At 45.7% G+C, this 23,377-nt stretch overlaps 1 protein-coding gene and 1 long non-coding RNA gene across 5 annotated transcripts in view; one reads left to right on the top strand and one right to left on the bottom strand.

Moving 5' to 3' along the window:
* Window positions 1-430: 430 nt before the first annotated feature.
* 4732491K20Rik (RIKEN cDNA 4732491K20 gene) lies at window positions 431-8,828 on the bottom strand. Its single transcript, NR_045290.1, has 2 exons — window positions 8,509-8,828; window positions 431-3,284 (listed from the first exon to the last, which is right to left on the bottom strand). It is a non-coding gene; the product is annotated as an RIKEN cDNA 4732491K20 gene (long non-coding RNA).
* A 56-nt stretch (window positions 8,829-8,884) lies between these two features.
* Window positions 8,885-23,377, top strand: part of Map3k4 (mitogen-activated protein kinase kinase kinase 4) — a 91,176-nt gene continuing 76,683 nt past the window's right edge. The window contains exon 1 of one of the 4 annotated variants that reach the window (NM_001357722.1): window positions 8,885-9,183. In NM_001357722.1, coding sequence (NP_001344651.1) covers window positions 9,053-9,183 — 131 coding nt within the window. In that variant the 5' untranslated portion in view covers window positions 8,885-9,052. Of the gene's footprint in view, window positions 9,184-16,698; window positions 19,283-23,377 lie in introns of those variants that run through there. The other 3 variants (NM_011948.2, XM_030249820.1, XM_030249819.1) reach the window with 3 other exon arrangements.

The following is a 23,377-nucleotide window of genomic DNA, read 5'->3' as shown; positions in this document are numbered from 1 at the left end:
CATGGGGGCAGTTAGGGATCCAAGTGCAGTCAGGCTTTGGAGAGTCTTCAGTGTCTAATCTTCACCCAGATCTCCACCTGGCCACTCAGAATGTTTGAGTCGCCCTTCCTCTTTCTTAATGATATCTTTGAGATCTCAGCTTAATGAGATCTTTTTGTCTCGCCCAAATGTCACCTGGAGCCAGCCTCCCCCAAGGGATCTTTCCCTCTTTCTAACATTTGAACAGTCGTAGTCCACTGACTGCTGTGACGGATTAAGCCCAACCTAACTGCACCAGGACCAGGATTAGACACCATGAGTGAGGACTCGGAGAAAAGCTGAGGGCTAACATGGCACTACTCTCTGCTGTGCATGTGGCTGCAGATGTTTCTAGTGCATGCATACACACATTGTTGCCTAGTATTTATATAGCAGGCTTCAATCCGACATTGGTAGATAATTATTTGCTTTTTATAAATATACATTTATATACATTTACTAAGTATGTCTACATTTATGATATGCTTAGGAAATTCTTACGCACACACTTTGAATGTATAAATGCAACAGAAGGAATTGATTTGTCCTGTAGAAGCCTCAGTCATGCTCAGGTTTACTGGTTCCTGATGGGGCCCAATGAGCTGTGTGTCCATGGAGACTTGCGAGAGTTGTGCTTAGGGCTAGCTAGACTTCCAACTTTATAAGGTCTAAAGAGGGGTTTCATCTCACCTGCCTCTTGTTCTCTTTATCCCGAGTCTCTTCCAGTGCTGGATCCTGTGAGAGTTCATGTAATGGGTGAGTTGTATGCCAATGTTGCTGAGTCATGGTACCCAGATACATGGTCAAGAGTTATTTAGGACACTTATGAAAAAAATTTTTTAAATGAGATTGACATTAGAATTGGTGGGTTTGGAGTAAAGCAAATTGATGTCTTCCATTGTGTTTCTAGGGGTGCTGGGGGGGAATCATCCTGGTACAAAAAGCTCAGGCTAGAAAAGAAAGAGAGCCCCCACCCCACCCCTTAGGATGAGGGGAGTCTCTGGACAGTCTGTCTCCTGCCTGGGGCTGTAGCACCAAGTCTTCCCTGGTCTCTAGCCTGCCAGCCCACTTTGGAAATTTTAAATTTGACAGCCTCTCTGTCATTACATAAACCCATTCCATCAAGTCATCTCTTTCTGTATGTCTTCTTACCTGTGACTGGCTATTTCTCTGGATAGCTATGACTTAATATCTCCCATAAGTACCAAACTCAGCTCCTCAATGCAAAGTACCCAAGAACGCCTGTACTGTGTAGTAACTGTCTTTCAGCATGCAGATGAGGTTGGAGTTCATCAGTCCAAAGAGCCCTCACCAATTCAAGTTCCTAGTCTGCAGCTCACAAGACTGTGAGACTGTGTCGCCACCCTACCCCTGCCAGGGACTGTGTGGGCCCTGGAACCAGCACCTACAGAACACTGGGCTATTTTTACTATATCACCCTAATTCATCTCAAACTGTTAAACTTCTTTGGTTTGGAGTACTGTAAAAAGCCCCTCAAATAAATAAAAACCAGCCCTCTGGCCAGGAGTTTGCAGTCCAAGTGAAAATTTCTAATTTGGAGCAGCAGCAGCACCACAGTGAGCCACTGTCCTGGGTTGCATAGTGTTACCCTAACGCACACACAGAGTGTTACCCTAACAAACACACATAGTGTTACCCTAACGCACACACAGAGTGTTACCCTAACAAACACACATAGTGTTACCCTAACACACACACAGAGTGTTACCCTAACACACACACATAGTGTTACCCTAACACACAAGGCTTTCCTGGAATCTCAGAATGTGGCCATATTTAGAAGGAAGGTTGTTGCAGATGTAATTAGCTTAGATGATGTCATCCTGGAAGAGGGTGGACCCTTAATCCAGTCTGACTTGTGTCCTTTGGGACAGACACAGAGGGAAGGTGACCACGTGGAAGCAGGGGCAGAGCGTGGCATTATGAAGTTGGAATGCCAAGGAACAGCTATCAGAAAGCAGGGGAGGGGTGTGAACTCAGGACGTGCTCAAGCATCCCCCCTGACGGAAGCCACCCTTCTCCTATTTTGATTTTAATCCTTCTGGCCTTCAGGACTGTGAAAGAATGAATGTCTATTGACTTAAGCCACCCCAGATTGTGGCACTTTGGCTGGACTGTCCTAGTAAACTGCATGTGTACCCATGGTAAGCAGGTCAGTGGTTGGACATAATAAACACAGCCGTCTCCAGACACTGGACAACTGCCAATGCAGGCAGACGGATGGGGCAGCATCCATGTGAACCAACACTGTCACCAAAACTTACCGTGGAAAGGTCTGCACTTACAGAGCAGGGAGGAGCCTTCCATAAGGGCCGGTACTTAGCCATCTAGGCACTGGAAGCGCCAACCTCACCAACCCACACACTTTGCTTACCTCAGGCCCTGAGCGCGTGATCCAGGAACACTCATGGACAATAGTGCCAGGCTGACCTTCTCTCAGAAGGTTCAGATATTTAATGGTGACTCTCAACCCTGGCAGGACATGGGACTGCCTGAGGAATGCTTGCAACCTATGGATGGAGACTATGTGTCAGACCAGCTAGATAAAGATGGAGAGGGAGGAAGAGGGGCTAGCATCCAGTTTTCTTCAAACCTTTGCTTAGGATTCTGAGGATTCCGAAGGAGGAATCTTTTGGCCCTTTGCTTACTTGATAAACTGCTTGTTGGCCTCTTTTAATGATCTCTGTGCCAACTCAATATGAGTAGAGTTTTGTAGTGAGACGTGGGCACCTTCACAGTGACCCCTGTACTGTGCTTTCAGTGCATTTGCACACGCATCCACCCAGGCAAGAGGGTATTCCGTTTCATGTGACATTGTTGGTCTGCTATACTCCCCATTTTTAGAGATGTTTTTCTTAGAGGGCCATTCCCAGCTTCCTGCTGCTCACACCCCATTTCCCAGGGCGGCTGGTGCTTCTCCTATCCTCTATACGAGCCCCAGGGTTCTCCAATAAAAGCCACAGACCACGTCAGCAGCTGAGGACAGCAGCATAGATTGTCTCAATTTTGGAAGCGAGACGGGGAAACAAAGGCCCCTGTGGAGCCAGCAGTCCATGAAGGTTCTGTGGGACACTCCTGCTTGGTGTCTTTCTTAGCTTCTAGTGTTTGCCACTGAAGCTCATGGTGCTTCAGTTCAGCCCGTGTTCGGTGGTCATGTTGTCTTTCTCCTGTGCTTGGTGTCTTTCTGCATCTCCAGTCTCTTCTGATAAGAACACCGCTTTCCAAATTCAGTGCCGAGAAGTACACTATAGACGTAGAATGTAGAAGTATTGGAAGCATTAAAATAAGCCACACCGTGGCTCTTTCAAAGCAACAGAATAACCAAACACCATCACCATGACCACCACCACCACCACCATCAATAACAACAAAATGGGGCCAATTAGGTTGAAAGAGGGGCCCACCCAACCCAGTATGATCTTATCTTAATATAGTTACATCTCCAGAGTCAAGTTTCCAACTGCAGTCCCATTCCCAGCTACCAGGATTATAGCTTTATTATAATGTGAATGTTTGTGTATCATCCAAAATCCATGTGACATATTAAGAGGTAAAACCTCTGAGTGGGAAGTTCTGAGGCCAGAGCCTTCACAAATGATGCCAGTGACCTTATAAAGGAGCCGAGCGAGGGGCCAGGGATATAGCTCAATTGGTAGGGTGCTTTGCCTAATGTGTATGAGCCCTTTGGTTCCATCCCAGCACCATATGAACCTGGCATGGTGGCAGATGCCTGCCATCCTAGCATTTGAAAAGTGAAGGCAGGAAGGTCGTGAGTTCAAAAACACCCTTGATCCACTGGAGCCTCGGAACTAAGTTGGGCTGGCACTGAGGGACCTAGCCACCCTTTACCTTCCTTCCTTCTTTCCTGCCATGCAAGGGTACAGTGTCCTTTCCTACAGAGGAAGTGATGTTTGAGATGCAATCGTGGAGACAGATACTAGACTCTTTACTATCACGGAACCTGCCAGAACCTTGATCTCAGACATCTTGGCTTTCATAACATGAACAGTGTGAATTTATACTATTTACAAGCCACCCTATTTCGGAGAGGCACCTATAGACTACTGAGATAGACTTCTACATCTCTCTTTGAGTGATGCATTCAGCAAAACCAGGATGACCACATCTCTGATAGTTAATCATTAATGCCAACTTAACTGATTTGGAATCACTAGGAGACACATCCCTGGACATGTCTACAAGGGAGTTTCCAGGAAAGACCCACCCTGAATGTTGCTAGCACTATTCCAAAGGCTGGCAACCCAGACTGAAGAAAATGAAGAAAGGAGCTGAGCTGAGCTCCAGTACCCATCTCTCTTCCTCCGACTACTGATGCAGCGTGACCGTACCCTTTCAAACTGTGACCCAGGATAAGCCCTTCCTTCCTGCTACTGTTAGGGCTTTGTCATAAGAAAAAATAACCCATATGCTTAGTTAGCCTAGCTATCTTTGACTAATACATCATATCCCTGTCTCAAGTTAACGATCTCAAATCCTTGTTAATTTAGAACTACTCTATTTAGCTTTTAAAGAAGAGTTGTTCATTCGATAGTTTTATGTGTATGCTTGTTTACCTGCATGAGCTTATATGGTGTATACCTGCATGAGTTTTTATGCACCACATACACATAGGAGCCTGGGAAGGCCAGAAAAGAGCTTTGGATCATGTGGAAGTAGAGTGAAAGGTAGTTATAAGCTACCATGCGGGTGAACCCGGGTCCTCGTGCCCTTAATCACTCAGCCATTTCTCCAGTCCCCTAACCTTTGTTTTCTAAAGCATGCAACTTTTAATCCTATGTTTAATGAGGTTATAAACTCGGTTTATACTTTGGACAGAGACTCATGTCTCACATAAAGGATAGTATGTGTTCTGGTGGAGAGATTACAAAAATAAACACATCTCTTCTCAGATAAACAACAACAAACAAAACCACAAAAATAACGAAAAAAATATAAACCCAAACAAACAAAAACAGAAGAGGTTCTATCCAACTTCCCACCATTCGGAAGTATAACTCTTAGTGTTATAAGGACTATTTAAAAAGTCAAGTAAATATTTTCTACATGCACCCAGATTTTGAGTGTTTTAGTAGTAGGTAGATATATAAATCAATCTCTCTCTCCCTCTCCCTCCCTCCCTCTCTCTCTCTCCCCCCCTCTCCCTCTCTTCCTCTCTCCCTCTCCCACTGAGTCTGCCTTTCACTGAGCACCTAAGTGAATGTGAGCCAGCATCCTGTACAAGGAGCAGAGTAGAAGTCTGTACTCTTCTTGCCTCTGCAGAATGAGCAGAGCTGTAAGAAGCCACTAGAGAGGGTCATGGCTGCTAAGGTCTCTAAAAGGTCACACAGGAGGCCGGCTGGCAGAGCTCACAGATACCATCAGGAATGGAGAAAGTTATTTTAAGTAAAATTCATCACATGCTAACAATGATGTTAAAATACACAGCTTTGAAGTTTGCTCCTTTGAAACAGTAAATTCTTATGTAGTTTGACACAAACTTCTTTTTGAATAATTTTGAAAACTTTTGGCTAGTACACCACTGTAGATAGGAGTCTAATGTGCTACCATAATATCCCCTCCCCCATTTCCCTGTTTTGTGTGCATGTATGTTTAGTATATTCACACAGATACAATAGTTTGAGAGTTCAAAAGCATGATGACATGTGGCCACAGGTTTGTTAACATTTTTAGGAAAGCAGAAATGTCTAGACATGTATGCAACTGGCGTGTGTGTGCATCACAACTGGCCTTGAACTCTCGGGTTGTAAAAGGCGCAGCTGTAATGCACCATAGCCTAAACTAGATTCCTAATAGAATTTTGACTTTTGGTTTTAGATTGATTTTTTAAGTTACATGTATCTGTGTCTGGCTATATGTACATGTAAGTAAGTGTAGGTGGTGCCTGCTGGACTCTAGACTGGAATACCTGGAGCTAGACGTACAGGCATTTGTGAGAGGTCTCACATGGGTGCTGGGATCAGAATTCAGGTCCCCAGCAAGACTGGTTTGCACTCTCAACCCCCAAGTCATCATTAAAAATTAAAAATTAGGAGCCGGGCGTGGTGGTGTACACCTTTAATTCCAGCACTCGGGAGGCAGAGGCAGGCGGATTTCTGAGTTTGAGGCCAGCCTGATCTACAGAGTGAGTTCCAGGACAGCCAGAGCTATACAGAGAAACCCTGACTCAAAACAACAACAACAACAACAACAACAACAACAACACCCCAAAAAACAAACAAAACAACAACAACAACAACAAAAAGCAACAGAGGCTATGTGAATTCATTCTCGAAGATATGGGGAAAGGATTTTCATAGACTCTGATGACACTATTGTTAAGAACATCTGATAAATGGTAATTTTAATCTATAGGTGGAAATCTAAATAACACTAGGAGTAACTAGTGTAGAAACAACACACAACCCAATGAATGTTCCCTATCTCTTCTGTGGGCTCTTCAGGTGGACAGAGGAACCTGAGGATAGCAAGAGCTGAGCCACAAAATCTATCTTTCTTTCTGAACCTGAGGATAGCAAGAGCTGAGCCACAAAATCTACCTTTCTTTCTTTCTTTCTTTCTTTCCTTCTTTCTTTCTTTCTTTCTTTCTTTCTTTTCTTTCTTCCTTCCTTCCTTGAGCCACAAAATCTTTCTTTCTTTCTTTCTTTCTTTCTTTCTTTCTTTCTTCCTTCCTTCCTTCCTTCCTTCCTTTCTTTCTTTCTTTCTTTCTTTCTTTCTTTCTTTCTTCCCTTCTTCCTTTCTATGCAGTTTTTATTAATTTTCTAGGATCTTCCCAAAAGAAAAAAATTCAAAGAAACAACCATATCATGATACTTATTACACATTCTAGACAAAGAACCCTAACTCTGTGAAGAAGTGTCAGGAACAATAGGTATCTGAGAGTATATTAAATTCTAGGGGTGCTACTCAGAAAGAGAGAGATGGTGTGGATGTGGGCCTACAGCAAAATAACAATTATTTTGGAGTTTGCTTTTTCAGGTTTACAGAATCTTCAGTTACCAGTCTCCAGTGATCAAGGGCATCTTCCAGCATGGCTCTTCGAGGTGGCCCTTCCCCAAAGAACCTTTACATCCTGTCGCATGCAAGAAGGTAGGCCAGTGGCTCCTTCTGAAGCCATTTAAGAGTGAAGTTAGCAAGGTGACCATTTGCCATGTTCTAAGGTGGCTTGTCTTTAACGCCTCCATAACAGTATTTGCTAGGTTCCTACCATGTATTAAGCCCTGGGCTCCTGACACTTGGTGACTGGGTGACACGTAGGTCCAAAGAATGGTTTCTGCTCCAAAGGAGCCAACAGTCTAGAGGTAAAGAAATGCTCTGAGAGTAAGCGGAGGATGCTGAGGTCTCTGGCCTGGAACCCTGGAGGCACCGGAGAGTGCTGCTGAGAAAGACCATTGTGAATCAGCTAGTCTATCTATGTATGTTGAGGCAAAAAGGCCCTGCACACAAACCGAGTTAGTATCAAGTAATCTAGGTCTCTATGCACATCGAGTGGTACGATGAGATGATGTAAATGTCTTTAGTTCCTTCTAGAATATGCGGTACCCAGTAGACAATGAAGGATAAAAAAAAGTCATGGCTCTTCCTGAGGCTGATTTGTGTTCAGCGTTTTATGAGTGGGAAGCAGTGTGCCCATTGGCTCACTTCCTGGCAGCAGTCAGAGGTTTCCTTATCGACTCTCCTCATATGCAATTTAAGGAGGGCTCAGGTTAGCCCAGTGTAGAGGGAGACGAAACTATCAGAATTACAGAGAGATGGGAAACACTCTGCAGAGCTCTCAGTGAAAATGAATGGGTCTTTAAAATTATTAGGATAGACTGAGTTCATTTCCTTTGAATGCTTCGTTTTGCTTTGTTCTCTCTCCCTCCATTAGGCAACTTCTCACGGCTGCTTCCTTAGTGTCTCCCGAAGTCCTAATGCAATATGTGCACTGAATAGTTGTTGACTGACTGCATGTTGTTGAATTAATGAAAGGGATGTCAACTCAGAAATCCAGCACTGGCAGACATTATAGATAATGTAGTCTACTGTAACAACAGCAAGAGTATGCTCTTTAATTACAGAGACATTTCTGTAACACAGCTGATTTCAGAGTATCTTTATCTTGCTTAGCTCTTAAATCTTACCTTGAAATTTTTTCTTTCAGTCAGTTAAAAAAATTTGTTCAAAATTTATATCTCTACATAGCAAAGCTAAAGAATCATTTTTTTAAAAAAAATCAAACTAAGTGGAAACAAACATATTTGATTCTGAATACGATTTCTGAACTGAATCTGGATTTCAGAAGGCATGATTGCAACTCAAAGGCTGTAAAGCTGCGCAAGCTAAGAATGACTGAAAGATGCTCTGCTATTTCAATTCTTTTAATAACTTCAAATCTTTACAACTTCTTTATCCCTTTCTTTCTTCTTTAGTGTAGCAACTGTGCAAGTTTCTGAAAAAGCACTTTCTAACCTTGGGATCCTGGGTGAGGACGGCGTCCTCTGCTGCCTGATTGGTGTGTCACTCTGATGGTCTGAGTCTGCAGAAGGCCCACACTTCCATGTCAGAGCTGTGGGCGTCTGGGTGACATCATCCTTATTCCGAAAGGCAGAATCCAGTGGCGCAGAGACCTTGAGCTCCAGTTTATGAAGCATTCCTGCTCGCCCAGACAACCCTACCTCTCCAAATGTCTCCTGTGCCCTTAGCCTCAGGACCTCCCGAGGCCACCCGCGGTCACCCAGCGACACCTGATTTACCACTGGCCAGTGCGCTCCTCCCTCCCGCCTCGCCCCGCCCAGGCGGACTCAGCCGCCCGCCGAGGCGTGTCCCTCGCTGCCCGCCGTAGCCCAGCGTTCGGCCGGCCGCCGTTCCCAAGATGGCCGCTGCGCGCACGGCTCCTGCGGCGGGCTAGAGGCGGAGGCGGAGTCGAGTCACTCCCTCACCCCGCGGCTCCTGGTCTTCCCGCACCAGGCTGCAGCTGACGACCCGCCGCGGTCATGCGAAGCTTGGTGCACGGATGAGAGACGCCATCGCCGAGCCGGTGCCCCCTCCTGCCCTCGCCGACACCCCTGCAGCCGCCATGGAGGAGCTGCGGCCAGCACCGCCGCCACAGCCCGAGCCGGATCCGGAGTGCTGCCCAGCGGCGAGGTGAGTGCACGGCTGCAGCTGCAGCTCGGAGGGAGCAGGGTGGCGCGTGAAGGGGGCGTGGGGTCCTCGGCTGCGCGCCAGGTGGGCGCGGAGCATCCGGACCTCCGGTGGCGGGAGGGGCGCGGTGCAGCGCGGAGCCCGGTGCTCCGCTTCCGCGCGACCCCTGCCCGGGCTCGGAGGCCAAGCTCCCGAGCGACCCTGGCCTTTGCAGTAGTGCTCCCCGGGGCCCTGCTGCAGACAGCCCCAGCTTGCCCCGGACTGCCGCTCGGGCTCGGATCAGTGATCGGATGGAAGGAAGGTGGTCCATCTTTCTCCTTTTTCCAGGAAAAGAGAGGCGACGTGCCTCTCGGCAGTTCCTTGCTCCTTCAGCCCTTTGCAGCGCGCCTCCCAGCCTTCTGTCCCCAGGGCGAAGCTTCACGTAACTGCAGACAAGGTTCCTTGTCAGAGATCCTTTTACTGTCTTCTAGCAACAGCCTGATGCAGTGTTGCGCACGAAAATAGCTAAGGGTTTATGTGTGAAACTTTGCTACCGCAGGAAGCTCCAAGATGGAACTTTGGTACCCAGAGTATCTGTTGCATTCTGCTCCGTAGAAGCTCTTTTAACTGCTACGAAGAGTCTCAAGTTTTAATTGGGAGGGTAAACTCACGGTGTCCTGATTTTGTGTTTAAATGCCAGTCCTTTGCATCTCAGGATAAACTTTGACTGCTTCCTGTCCCCTATAGTGAAAACACTCCCACAACTCCTCCTGGCTTAAGGTCTCGCTCTATAACCTCAGGAAGAAGGCAGTTAAATAGCTTTGCTTTTTCCTGCTTGAAGAAATAGCAAATTTATAGTTGTAGCGAGACCCGAACACGGGAGCCATTCACATCCTTGCTTGTCACCACTGGGTTGCCTGAGAGGAATTTTACTTTTTCAAAGCCGTGAGAGCTACTGCATTGTGTTTCTTAATTTCAAGATAGTTCTGTGACATCTTTTGGGGCATTTTCTTTAAGGAATAGTACAGGGTGCTATTAGAAGTCTTTTTTCAGAAAGTTCATAATTTTCTTAATGTATTGAGCTGTTGAGCAATTTTTACTCCTTTAATCGTTATTTTAGAAATAATAAATGTGAGTCCTTACTTAATGCTTAAAATGTTTTATCACGTAGCCATTACTTTTGTTAATTCATTTAATCTTTATAACAGTCTTATGAGTTAATTCTGCTATTCATCTCCTTTATGTAAGAGGAAACTGAGGCAAAAGGTAAATAGCATATATAAAGATTAACAGCTTGTAATGAACAAAAGTCTGGCTGCCTAGTTTGTGCCTTAATTATCACGAGGAAGAGGGATGATTTCATACCCACAGACCCGACATTATAATTCTATGTAACTGTTCTCGGGGGAGAAAATGGACTTGAGCGGTGTTAGGCAGAGGGATAAAAATCTGCTATCAAAACGCTGCTTTCCTATTGATAAACAGCCTTGCCTTCCAGCCAGGAGCCTGTCTCTTTGTTATAATAAAAATAGGTCAGGATAATGGGCCTCATCCAACTTTACGTGAACAGCAGTGTACAGAACAAGGAGATCTTTGAAGTATTTTTCTTAGCAACATTGCAGTTAATTTTACAATAGCAAATGCGTAGAGCAGATTTTTTTTTTCTCTTGGTGAAGCTGCTGCTTTGCCTTTTTGCTGCAGTAATGGACACTGCCTCCTCTTCAGTTGGCAGGGGTGACCTCTGGCACTATTACTGTCCATCTGTGGTAAGCGATGTTGCAGGGAGCTCCAGCTGTTTGTATGTGGTCCACATTCCTACCTATTCACAAGAGGCTCATACATTGCCGTATACATCCCGAATCTGCTCAGTGCCTCCCCCCAACACGCCAGCGACCACTAATCTGTTACCTAGCATTTCCAGGTGGCTCTCTGGCAGACCAGAATAAAGCTGTTGATGTTGTTGTTCCTCGGCTGTGCGTGTGTGTCATTGATCACGCAGGCTGTGCTCGAGCACAGGTCTTCTGTAGGAGTCAGGCCCGTACTTGTTGGCCCCGAAAGCTGTATGGCAAGTGCACGTGGCAGATGCCAGCACCCAGGATGTCTGCTGTGGGTGCGCTTCGCTCCTGACAGTGAGTTATGCAATGATGGAAGAACAGAAAACAGATTGCCAGCTGACGGGGCTCTGTCGGATCCCTAGTTTTGGTAGAGAACTTATGAAGGTGGTTACAGTTGTTCTTAGTGAGTAAACTTTTGGATAAACCTTCTTCCTTCCTTTTCAAGCATCTGGGCCACGTTTGAGAGGATCCTGATGTTGCTTAGGAACACTATTAGAATTAGTTTGAAGCAACTTGACCCTTGTTTTTTGTTTATTTATTTATTTATTTATTTGATTTGTGCATTTAACAAACACCAGTAAATTTGATACGAAGTCTGATACAGTGTTCCTGCCTATTGTAGCCTTTGCTTTAAGATAGTTATGTTAAATATGGTTTCGTTGTTGTCATCCACTGACCTTCTGAGTACAGTGTCAGTAAATCTCATTATACCCTTTCCTAACCAGCGGCCTTGTTACTAACTCTGTGTAGTGTTGCTCTTCTAAGTTTATTTGTGAAAATGGGTTTCATTTCTTTAAAAGCGTTTGAGCATCCTTACTTCTGGGCACTCTAATCTCTCTGCTATCTCAAATCCCCACCTTGAGCCTGAATCGCCACCTGAGCTCATTTGTTTCTGTCTTGACTCAGGCTGTCACCTATTACTAATCTGGTGAAGCTGCAGACAGTTTTGTGTCCGATGCGTCTTTACCTGAACCACTCCAGCTGTAGGTGCTCTTGCAGGGGTGGCTTGAGACAGAGGAGCAGCCAACTGGCAGCAGTGCCTCCAGGATGGCAGAAACTCTGTTCTGGCGTGGATGTGACTTGACTCTCCCTGGTTCCTTTAATTGTCACTTCGTGAGGTCGCTTTATTTCCTTCCTGTATATCCTCTTGATGCCTTGAAAATCTTGTTCGGAAACTCTCCTGGAAGATGGGGGTACACAGGTCTTGCGTACTTGATGGATAGATTGCATTAACAGCTTCCTGCTGGCCAGTTCCTCATTCCTTGAGGATTATCTGTTCATAGCCGGCTCCCGTCTCCATCCTCCCATTAGACCAGGTGGCATGGATTCTGCTTAAGGACTTAATGTTGTTTACAAGTCAGCAGGCCATTGGAAATAGTTTTATTAAGGAGAAAATGGAAGCAAAGTCAGGAGAGGAGTTTGACTCACAGTTCTTTGTCTTTCTAGGCTAGTACCATGTTGGCAGTGCGCAAATTCAGGTGCTGGGCCTCCACTTCTTGGGCCCAGTGGCTCTGTGTAATTCTCGTCCATAGAAAACCCCACTATATATGTGTGTGTGTGTGTGTGTGTGTGTGTGTGTGTATATATGGGGGCTGGTTTCAAAGGGCCGCATAGTTGATGCCAACATTCTGAGGAGTAGGCTTTCCCATCTTGGGCACAGCCATTGCTTCTGCTATGAGAGGGAAGGGACTTTCCTTTTTCTTGACTTTACAGGGCCACTTTGTCCAGCTCTCATCACAGATTCCCCTCCGTTGGGTTACACAATTTGATTTTACTCTTTAGTCTCGCTTTAATTAGATTATGGCAGCCCCTGGTTTATTTATTTATTTATTTATTTATTTTTGTTTTAATTTGGGGTGTAGTATGTCCTTACACTTAATTATTAGGAAACCCTCAGTGGTAGGGTAGGTATTTTTCCTCTCTTTGTAATTCCCCTGTCTCCCACAAAGAGCCCTTTGGAATAGTTTCTGACAAGGTGTGGTAAGGAAGTCAGTACTTGGTGCCTTCTTAGATGCCTTTTGTATGTTCTATTCATAAAGGATCCTGATGATATGTGGTTTTTCTGGATTTAAGTGCACATTTTAAAAGTTAATTAGAATTCTGTAGCTATTAAAAACCACGTTATTAAAGAGCGTGCAGTGACATGGGAAGTGCACACAGTGCAGAGCTTTTTGGTGGGGCTTGACTATTTTTAGAAAGATCCCCAAATACCTCTGCTGTCTGCTGTGCCCTCCATTGAGCTCAGTGTAGGAAATGGGCTACCAGCAGGATTTGTAAAGGACAAGTTCCCAGTGGGTCCTCCTCCCTGCCTCCAGCTGCAGGAACCCATCTGCACCGCCCCCTTCACACAGAGCTCTGCCTGGAGGAACGGACCCCATCCCAGACAGTGGCCTTGGACCTTTTTGCTAAGGCTCGTCACATCAGATCCAGGGAGAGGAAACTCTCAGTTTGATAATTGAAATGCATCATCCAAAGTCAAGCTGAGAGCTAACTCCCAACAGCTGAGGCCAGCCAGCCCCAGAGAGGTTGATGGTGATGTGAACTCTAGAGACAAGTGGAGGCTTCCAGAAGCTTTGGAGAGTTAGTTCTCTCTTTCCCTTCCCCCTTGGGTTTGACCTGTAATTAACTTTCTCTCTCTCTCTCTTTCTCTCTCTCTCTCTCTTCCTCCCTCCCCTTTCTCCTTTCTCTCTCTCTCTTTAAATATGATGTATGTGTTTATGTGGTCTGTGTTTGTGTGAATGCATGCACCTGTGGAGGTCAGAAGTCAACGCTGAGTACCTTCTATTCCTCCCCATTGTAGGTTTTGGGACAGAGTCTCTCATAGAACCTGAAATTCACCATTTGGACTAGATTGGCTGGCCAGTGAGCTCCCCGAATCTTCCTATCTTTCCCCACCCCGACCCCAGCTCTGGGGTCACAAATGTCCATCATGCCTGGCCTTTATGTGGGTACTGGAGATCTGAACACAGCAAGCACTTCACTCACTGAACCATCTCCTCAGCCCCCAAATATTCGCAAAACTGTAAATCTGCTTAGGCATCTTAAAATCCTAATACATAGCATAATCTCATTTTAAAAACCACACACACACACAGAAACATTGGAAACATACCAGTTTTTTCTAAAGCTTTTCATAATGAGCATATTATAGCTATTTTTAAATAATACATAATTATAGGACCTAAATCTGTGTGTGTGTGAGAGAGAGAGAGAGCGAGAGCATGTGTGCTTGCATGCATGTGCATGTAGTGTGTGCACATGTGTGCAGGGGCATGTGCCCATGCATGCTCATACAAAGATTAGAGGAGAATATCAGACACCTTCCCCCCACTCTCCCTCCTGCCCTTCCTTTTTTTTTTTTTTTTGTTTGTTTGTTTTGAGACAATCTCTAACTGAATCTACAGTTCAGCATTTTGGCCAGGGCGGCCATCCGACAGGCCCCCTGGATCTGCCTGTTTCTGCTCCATAGCCCACAGGCTGGGGTAGTAGGAGTGTGTAGTCATTCCTGTCTCTCACATGGTGCTTGACATCCGACCTCAGGTCCTCTTGGCTTCACAGCAAACACTCTCAGTCACTGATCCCTCTCTCTAGCCCTGAATTCTTTAAAAAAAATGTCACTTATATACATGTGTATGTACATATGTGTCTTAAGAGTGTCTGGTGCTTGTGTGCAGTTTCCTGTGTGGACCAAGACGTGGTGTTGGAGCTCAATGGTCCTGGGGTTAGAATCGGTTCTGAGGCACCTGATGTGCAGCCCTCAAATTCCTAATTACCCCACTTACTAAAGTCTCCTTATTTTGAATTGTTACTAAAAATTGAAATTTATGAGTTTCTGTGTACCATATGAAGCGAATATTGTTACCAAATCTTAAACTTATATTTTGCTAACTTTTAGTGTGAATTACTTGGGGTGATTAAAGCTAGCTGGATTTCTTTAACCATTTAGTTCTTTTTTTTTTTTTTTGGTTTTTCGAGACAGGATTTCTCAGTAGCCCTGGCTGTCCTGGAACTCACTCTGTAGGCTGGCCTCGAACTCAGAAATCCGCCTGCCTCTGCCCCCCGAGTGCTGGGATTAAAGGTGTGCGCCACCATGCCTGGCTCATATATTTAGTTTTTGCTGAAATAAAGAATTAAGCACTTACTCATACGAGTCTTAGGGCTGGTCAGCCCTTTAATATGCATTTTACCTAAGTTCCCAGCCATGGAGAGTTTGGAGTAGGAGGAACTTGGAAAGATGCATGCTGTGCCTCTCAGTGCAGAGATATGAAAGAACCATGTACAGAGACTGCGGTTGCATCAGGTTACAACTTAGGACCAGGTCCACAGATTCTTGCTTCTCTCTTCAGTTATTACCCTGAACCCAAGGGGCTCTTTAGCCCCCAGACTCACATGCTGAGCTTCAGCTCAACACCCGAGCAGCTCCTTGGCCATTACAGCATGCTCTGTGTTCTAGATCAGTTAGGCTTGCTTTCTGGGATCAACTAGAAGAAAGATTCTTTTTTTTTTTTCTTTTAATTTTTTTTATTAGATATTTTCTTTATTTACATTTCAAATGTTATCCCCTTTCCTGGTTTCCACTCCGAAAATACCCCTCCCACCCCTCCCCCTGCTCACCAACCCACGCACTCCTGCTTCCTGGCCCTGGCCTTCCCCTATACTGGGGCATAGAGCCTTCATACAACCAAGGGCCTCTCCTCCCATTGATGTCTGACTAGGCCATCCTCTGCTACATATGCAGCTGGAGCCATGAGTCTCACCATGTGTTTTCTTTGGTTGGTGGTTTAGTCCCAGGGAGCTCTTGGGGTACTGGTTAGTTCATATTGTTGTTTCTCTTATGGGGCTGCAAACCCCTTCAGCTCCTTGGGTCCTTCTCTAGCTCCTCCATTGGGGACCCTGTGCTCTGTCCAATGGATGGCTGTGAGCATCCACTTCTGTATTTGTCAGGCACTAGCAGAGCCTCTCAGGAGACAGCTATATCAGGCTCCTGTCAGCAAGCATTTGTTGGCATCCACAGTAGTGTTTGGTGGTTGTATATGGGATGGATCTGCAGGTGGGGCTGTCTCTGGATGGTCATTCCTTCTGTCTCTGCTCCACATTTTGTCTCTGTAACTCCTTCCATGGGTATTTTGTTCTCCCTTCTAAGAAGGATTGAAGTATTCACACTTTGATCTTCCTTCTTGAGTTTCATGTGTTTTGGGAATTGTATTTGGGTATTCCGAGCTTCTGAGCTAATACCCACTTATCAGTGAGTACATACCTTGTGGGTTCTTTTGTGATATGGGTTACTACACTCAGGATGATATCCTCCAGATCCATCCATTTGCCTAAGAATTTCATAAATTCATTGTTTTTAATAGATACATAGTACTCCATTGTGTAAATATACCACATTTTCTGTATGAAAGATTCTTTTCAGAAAAAAATACAAGGAAAAAAAGGAAAGAAGAGAAATGTCCTCTCAACTCATTGCATACAACTTTCTCCCCATAAAAATGTAGGGCCTAGGATACAGAGGTGCCAGAGGGCAAAGGTTTTCCATCAGTGGCTAATCGTATTAGGCTGTCTTTTAGAACAAGCAAGTAGCCCCGGAACTACAGTGTGAGGAGACCTGTAGTAATACACTTTGGAGAAGTTTGAATGTCCTGAATAGTAGAAATAAATTTATGATACATTTGATTCTGTAACATATAATCTATAGTAATTACTATGCTGTATTAAGTGTTCATTCTTTACCAGCTGAGCTGGTTGGAACTCACCAGTGGATCGTGACTTTGATTTTGAAGTCCATGGTTATACTGGATGCTGTTGTACTTTTTACACCGTCCTTCAAGACTGAGTCAGGAGAACAAGTGACAATATTTATCTACCAAATGACTGTCATGATGTGCATGTGAAATGTCCTCACCATGCACAGATGTTTGAACATTTGGTCCTAATGCTGGTGGTTTGGGGAGGTGGTGGAACCTTGTAGACATTAGGCCTCTCCTTGAACCCACAGGGCTGTGGGGTATAGATTTGAAGGTTTGAAGCCAACTGAACTTCCAGTAGAGCTTTCAGCATCACGGTCTGACAAGATGTAAATAAGCTGTGCCCCGGGCTCCTCTTCCCATGATGGACTTCCCCACCTTGATGGACCATGTTCCCTGAACCATGAGTCAAATCAGGAGTCTCTTCCCTTGTATTGCTTGTTAGGTATTTGTCACAGCGACAAGAAAAGCAGCCGCAGAAATTGTACTCAGAAGTAAGGCCATTTCTATGACTGTGGTGTGTAGGCCATTGCTATAACTGTGGTGTGTAGGCCATTGCTATGACTGTGGTGTGTAGGCCATTGCTATGCCCATGCGATCCATAAGGCCATTACTGTGACTGTGTTAGTTACAAGGCTGTTACTAGGACCATGTGGTCTCTAAGGCTGTTACTCTGACCATGGTGTATAGGCCATTATTGTGACTGTGGTCTGTAAGTCATTACAATCACTGTTGTCTGTAGGCCTTTGAAACTGGTTTGTGGGAGGAATGTGGAAACGTTTGGAGTTGCAGGCAAGAAAGCCCTAGAATGTTGTAAGCAGAGCTTAATAAGATATTCTTCGTGGAGTCTGGAAGACCAGGACATCAGTGTGTGTAGACAGTAAGAGTAGGCTCAGGAGGTGTCAGTGTAGGACAGGAATCTGCTGGGAACAGGGCAAGTGGCCATTCATGTTGCATTCTAGGGAGAATTTGGCTGTTTTCTGCACTGGAGACTCTAGTGTGTTAAAGATGTCAGGAATGGGGCTGCTGTGGAAGAGAACTAGAGCGAGCTGACTCCAGAGATAGCAGGCGGATTTCTTTGGTGGAAATGAATTCAGCAGTGCATGAGTTGGGGGTGCTGTGCGGTGGCTGCTCACTGCTTTGGGTCAGGTTTATAGTGAGTTTACAGAGCAGAGCAGAGACGTGTGACAACTGTGAACTTTGGCAAGTAAGAGTTTGAGTTTAAAGTTTGCACAGAAGTGCTGTTGGTGAAGCAGTGCCTGTAACAGAGGAGAGAAAGTACACTCCAAGTGTGACCTTAGAGTGACGGTGCCCCCAAGGTACAGTGCTCCAACCCGATCATCAATACAGGTGCTCCCTAGCTTCAGCCGTACAGGGACTCAGGCCACTGCAGCCGTGGGCAGCTAGCCTCCACCGTGGGTGTATCTTGGTGTAGTAATCCACGTAGGACTCTTCTGTGTGTGTGGATCAACAAACGTAAGGGTGGTGGAGGCTTATACCAGTGTCCCAGGCTGAGCTAGGCCATGTGTAGCAGGGTTGGAGTCCCTTCGTGAAGCTCCTCAATAGGTTATGTGTGCAGCTGTGCAGGTGACATCTAAGTGACCGGATGTGAGGAACGTGGGGGCTCCTGTGGAGGAAAGCTGAGGGTACCAAGTAGGGCTGGCCAAAGAGAGAGTAGCTCTATGTGCTGCAGGCACCTCGGCAGTTCAGCCCGTTCTGCCTCTGACCGGTGTCAGCAGGAGGCCCCGGTTATGGACATGGAGGCTTCAGGCTTTCCCCTTGCCCTGCTGTGGCCAGCCTTGCCCTGGCCAGCCTTTCCCTGCTGCCCTCCAGGTCCTCTCCTAGGAAATGGCAGTTTTCCCTCCATGCGGCTGTATGTTGGAAGTATGTTAATCTGTGTTTTGATTTAAAAGGGGTTAGAGTTATAACATTTCCTCAACCCTAAGAAGACCCTGGCCTTTCCAGCAGTGTAGGAACCCTGAGACTGAGGCCATTTGGAGTATGGACTAGACTCATTTGCATCACAGATGGCCACGTGTCTGCGTGGTCTGTGGAACAATGCTACCGCTTCAGTAGGAGCCGTCTTCCCCAGGCTCACCTGTGTGAACAGGTCATCCCCCCCCCCCCAGATAGTTGCACTGTTTGGGGGGAGGTTGTGAAAGCTTTGTGGCCTGGGGCCTAGCTGGCAGGGGTAGGCTACAGGTGCTGGGCTAGCTGTCTCCACTGTGTCTGGAGCTCTCTGAATCCCGTCCAGTAAGATTTGAACAAGCCCCTCTCCCAAGCCTCTGTTGCTACCATTGGCTCTGGGGAGCGGGGCTCTCCACCCACCACCCTGGATGGACTATATTCCTCGCATTGGGAGTCAAGCTAAGTTGCTTCCTGTCCGCATTTGCTTGGTCTCTTGGTTGAGATTAGTTACGAGAGCGTGGAACGTAAGTAATTTGGAGGAAAATAGCAAGATCCTTATCTCGTAGCGGTCACGCTGCGCCGTCACTCAGGCCAGACTGCATCTGTCCTGTGGACAGCTCTCCAGTGGAGCAGGTAGGTCTTATGCTTCGGTTTAAAATTGGGGATTTATTTAAGAGAGTCACATTGGCTTGAGTGTATGAACGGATGGATGCCTTGGCTGATCAATTCACTTTGCTCCAAAACACTGACCCGGGTCTTACATTTTCAAATAGTCTAATCCTTAAAGATGATAATTGGAACTTATTTATCTTTGATGTGTGTGTGTGAGAGTGGGGAGGGAGGGAAGGAAGGAGGGAGAGAGAGAGAGAAAGGAAAAGAGAACGAAGGAGGGAGGGAGGGAGAAAGTGGGGGACCATGAGAGCACATGTAGGCTTAGGATAGAGCAGTCTTGCTTTCTTCTTCTGTCAAGCATTACGTCAGTGTCCCCTGCCTCTCTCTGTTGCCCGGGATTGCGGTTCCCGCTTGTGTCTTTGAGCTCTGGTTTTCTGTGCTAGTGTGCTACCGGCTGCACTTGCATGTGGTGCTCTCAGTGGCTGGTTCTCTGCCTGAGGGCCCGGACGGGAAGTTGTTGCTTCCTTGTCTCCTCTAGTGGCTGGGTGCAAACAGTACCACGGATGCCTCCCTACCTCCCGGCTGAGGGAGGCAGTGCTGCGGGTGCTCAGGAGGTTTCGGGACTGGGTGGGCAGTGAACCTTCCCTTTTGATTCCTCCCTGTGATTTGGGGAAAGCGATTTAACCTCGTTCTTTCGTCTGAAGAAGAGACAATGATGGCTTCTGCTCCATAGGCTGGTGCTGACGTCTCTACCAGCCCGGTTAGTGCCATTATTGTGTTTCTATTTTGCTTCTTGTGGCTTAAGGTAGGAGGAAGTGGGAAAACCCACTGTAATTGCTTTGAGCCATCACAGACCTCTCAGAACTAGAGTTTTCCCCGTCTGCAGAAGCCATAGACACGAGAAAGTGGATTTTTGAGACCCAGCTTTTCCACATCCTCTTTGGCTCCAGCTGTTGCTTCTTGTGCATGCATTGAGATTGTGATGGGTGCTTGGCAGGCCCTAAGTCCTGCAGCCAGATGCTCCGCTGTGACTACTGATGAAGTACCTTGTTGCAGTGAGGGGGGACAGCCAGCTTTTCCTTTGTAAGTTCTTAGTTGTTCATTTAACAGGACGTGTGTGTGTGTGTGTGTGTGTGTGTGTGTGTGTGTAGCTTAGATTAATATGCTTTTCAGCTTTTAAACGTTACACACTATATTTAAGAGTAATTTTTCTCTTCAATTTGATGTACTTCCTTTCCAGAAAGTGCATGAGGTCTGCCCACTAAATTAAAGTAACCAGTTAGAAAGGCAACACAAGTCCATTTTAAAATAAACATAGTCCATCTTAGAAGAGTAACCTAAGTGTGAAGACTCAGCAGCTGTGGCTCCCGGACGCTGACTTGTGCTTGGCCTTGAGAAAGTGAGGAGCAGCCACTGTGTTTTTGTTCTCTGACTCTGACGCAGGTTTCCCTCATATTCCCTTGCCCCCATTATGCAGTTTATAACTCACCATATCATCCCCTGTGATGTAACAGTGGCAGGCATGTCCATCTTGTAGATAATATACCCAGCTTAATTATTTTATAGCACATTTATATTTTAAATTGTAAAATACTACACTTTGATGACTTGATACAAATATGAATGTGCATTTTTTTGTTTTGTTTTGTTTTTTGTTTTTTGAGACAGGGTTTCTCTGTGTAGCCCTGTCTGTCCTGGAACTCAATCTGTAGATCAGGCTGGCCTTGAACTCAGAAATCTGCCTGCCTCTGCCTCCCAAGTGCCAGGATTAAAGGCGTGCGCCACCACCTCCTGGCATGTGCACTTTTTACTATTCCGTTTTTTAGAATAGATTTCTTCTAGTTCCTATCTAGAACTGCAAAGCTCTTGAAACATGTTGCAACATTTTTTTAAATACTTATTTTCTATTTATATGAGTACACTGTAGCTGTTTCCAGACACGCCAGAAGAGGGCATCGGATCCCATTACAGATGGTTGTGAGCCACCATGTGGTTGCTGGGAATTGAACTCAGGATCTCTGGAAGAGCAGTCAGTGTTCTAACTGCTGAGCCATCTCTCCAGCCCATGTTGCTACATTTTTAGAAACTTACCTTTGTTTTTATTCATTCTGATGTGAAAGACTATGCATGGGACAGTTTAATGATAGGATCAGTCCGCTGAACTTTTAGGAGTTGGGTAGACAGTATATTAGTCTGTTTTTAATGACTGTAAGTGGAAAACATGAGACAGACCAACCCAAATTTCTGTAAGCCAAAAGTTCAAATATGGTGGCAGAAGCTCCAGGCACAGCCCCTGCTGGCTTCATCACTTTATGGCAGATAACAATGACTGGGAGCTGGGTCTTGTGTGAGCAAGAGGTCCCATTGCCAAACAGGAAGCCTGAGTGAAACTGGAGCCCCGAGAACCACCCTAATCCCTGTGGAGGGCACACCTGCAGTTGACTTTGGGACTTCCCACTAGGCCTTACTGCTTAGAGGTTCCAGCATGTTATAATAACTGCCACTCTGGGGACAAGCCCCTAACACATGAACCTGTGGGGACAGACCATATCCATGGGGCAGTGTAAGTGACAAGGGAAGGGTCTTTATTCAGCAGATCAGACAACTCCCGGTCATCCTTTTTGTTGTTGTTCTTTAGTAATTCTTGTTCTACCTGATTTCAGTCAGTAGTCTTGTGGACCCATCTGGGAGTTCCAGAAATCCAGACTAAGCCTACTGGTATTTTCTCAGAGTTGTTCAAACATGCATTCAGAAACCTGTGCCCAAAAGTACCTGGCATAGTCCTTCCTGCAGGCTCCGAGATAACCTCAAATAGCCTGCCCTTGTGGAAGACAAGCGCTCTGGCCTGTGGCTGGTTGCAGGTGCTGCCTGCCGGGAAGCAGCAGAGGAAAACAGAAGCCAGTCTGCAGCTGCAGAGACTTAAATGGTTCATAGCTTGCTGATAGCTTAAAGTGTCCAAGGCCCAGTGGGGATTGGTTGTCACAATAAGGTAGTTATTACAGATGTTTAGTTGCTCCTACCACATGCCAACAGGCTAAAACCAACCCAGAAAGCTCAGCACACAGTGTTTCTGACACAATGATGGACTCAGTGTTCAAGGAAGCATGGCGGTTGCATCCGGTTTCACACAGTGAACGCATGCTCTTCATGGGGGAGGAATGCCTAGGTGCTATGTAAGATAGTCTAAGCACATATTAGATCACACTGAGAACCTGTCAAAAATACCAAAGAGGGACTATGCCCCAACAACTGTGAATCTTAATACAAACCCCAGAGATCAGTTACATGAGTCCTTAAAAACAGCTGGCTTAAAGGATGCTGCACTCAAATGAACAAGCGAATGCCAAATGAACATTCAAAACTATCTGGAATTATGACTAATAATATCAAGCAAAGTAGTGCCGGGACACCAATAAATCGAAGTATGTTACAGCTTGTAAGTGGATTGGCAGTTCACTCACTGCAATCTTCTACAGCAAGCAGGTTTTGAAGTATTTATGTTTGTCTTGTACAGATTTAAACTGGGGCAGGTATGTGTGTGCGTGTGTACGCATGCGCGTATGGTGTCTTATCTCCTCTGACTGGAATTCATGAAAAGTAGCATTGAACTCTCCCAGTTATTTTAAAAGAAGGCAGCAGACCAAGTCTCTGGTTTTCCAGGAGCCTTCTGGGAAATCTCAAGGCCAGTTTTAGATTCTGCAATTGTCAGCTCTGAATACAGTGGGATCAAGGTGGGTAAGAACTGTAGTTGGCTGTGTACTTAACCAAAGTACAACAGAGTTTTAAAAAAGTAAATATAAGCAAGTGACATATAAAGGAACTAAAGAGACGTGTTCTCAGGTAGTCAAGGATATAAGTTGGTGTGTAAGCCACAGGTGGCACACGGGACCTTTGCTGTGCAGATAGGTAGCATGGAAGGTAGGGTGACCCTGCCAGCCTCCATGGGGAGCAGACCGGCAATCCAGGAAGCCTTTGACATGGTAGCACAGCCAGATTTTAGTTTGCATGTATGTAATTTGATTCTAAAACAATAAAGAGAAATTAGGAGAATTGACTTTGACTATGAGAAGTAAAACCCCTTCTCCGTGAACTTTCTTTGTACATCACTAACGGATT

Source organism: Mus musculus, chromosome 17, assembly GCF_000001635.26.
Source record: "Mus musculus strain C57BL/6J chromosome 17, GRCm38.p6 C57BL/6J".
NCBI classification, from domain to species: Eukaryota; Metazoa; Chordata; class Mammalia; order Rodentia; family Muridae; genus Mus; species Mus musculus.
The sequence above is the reverse complement of the archived record's forward strand: the minus strand, read 5'-3'. Positions and strand labels throughout refer to the sequence as shown.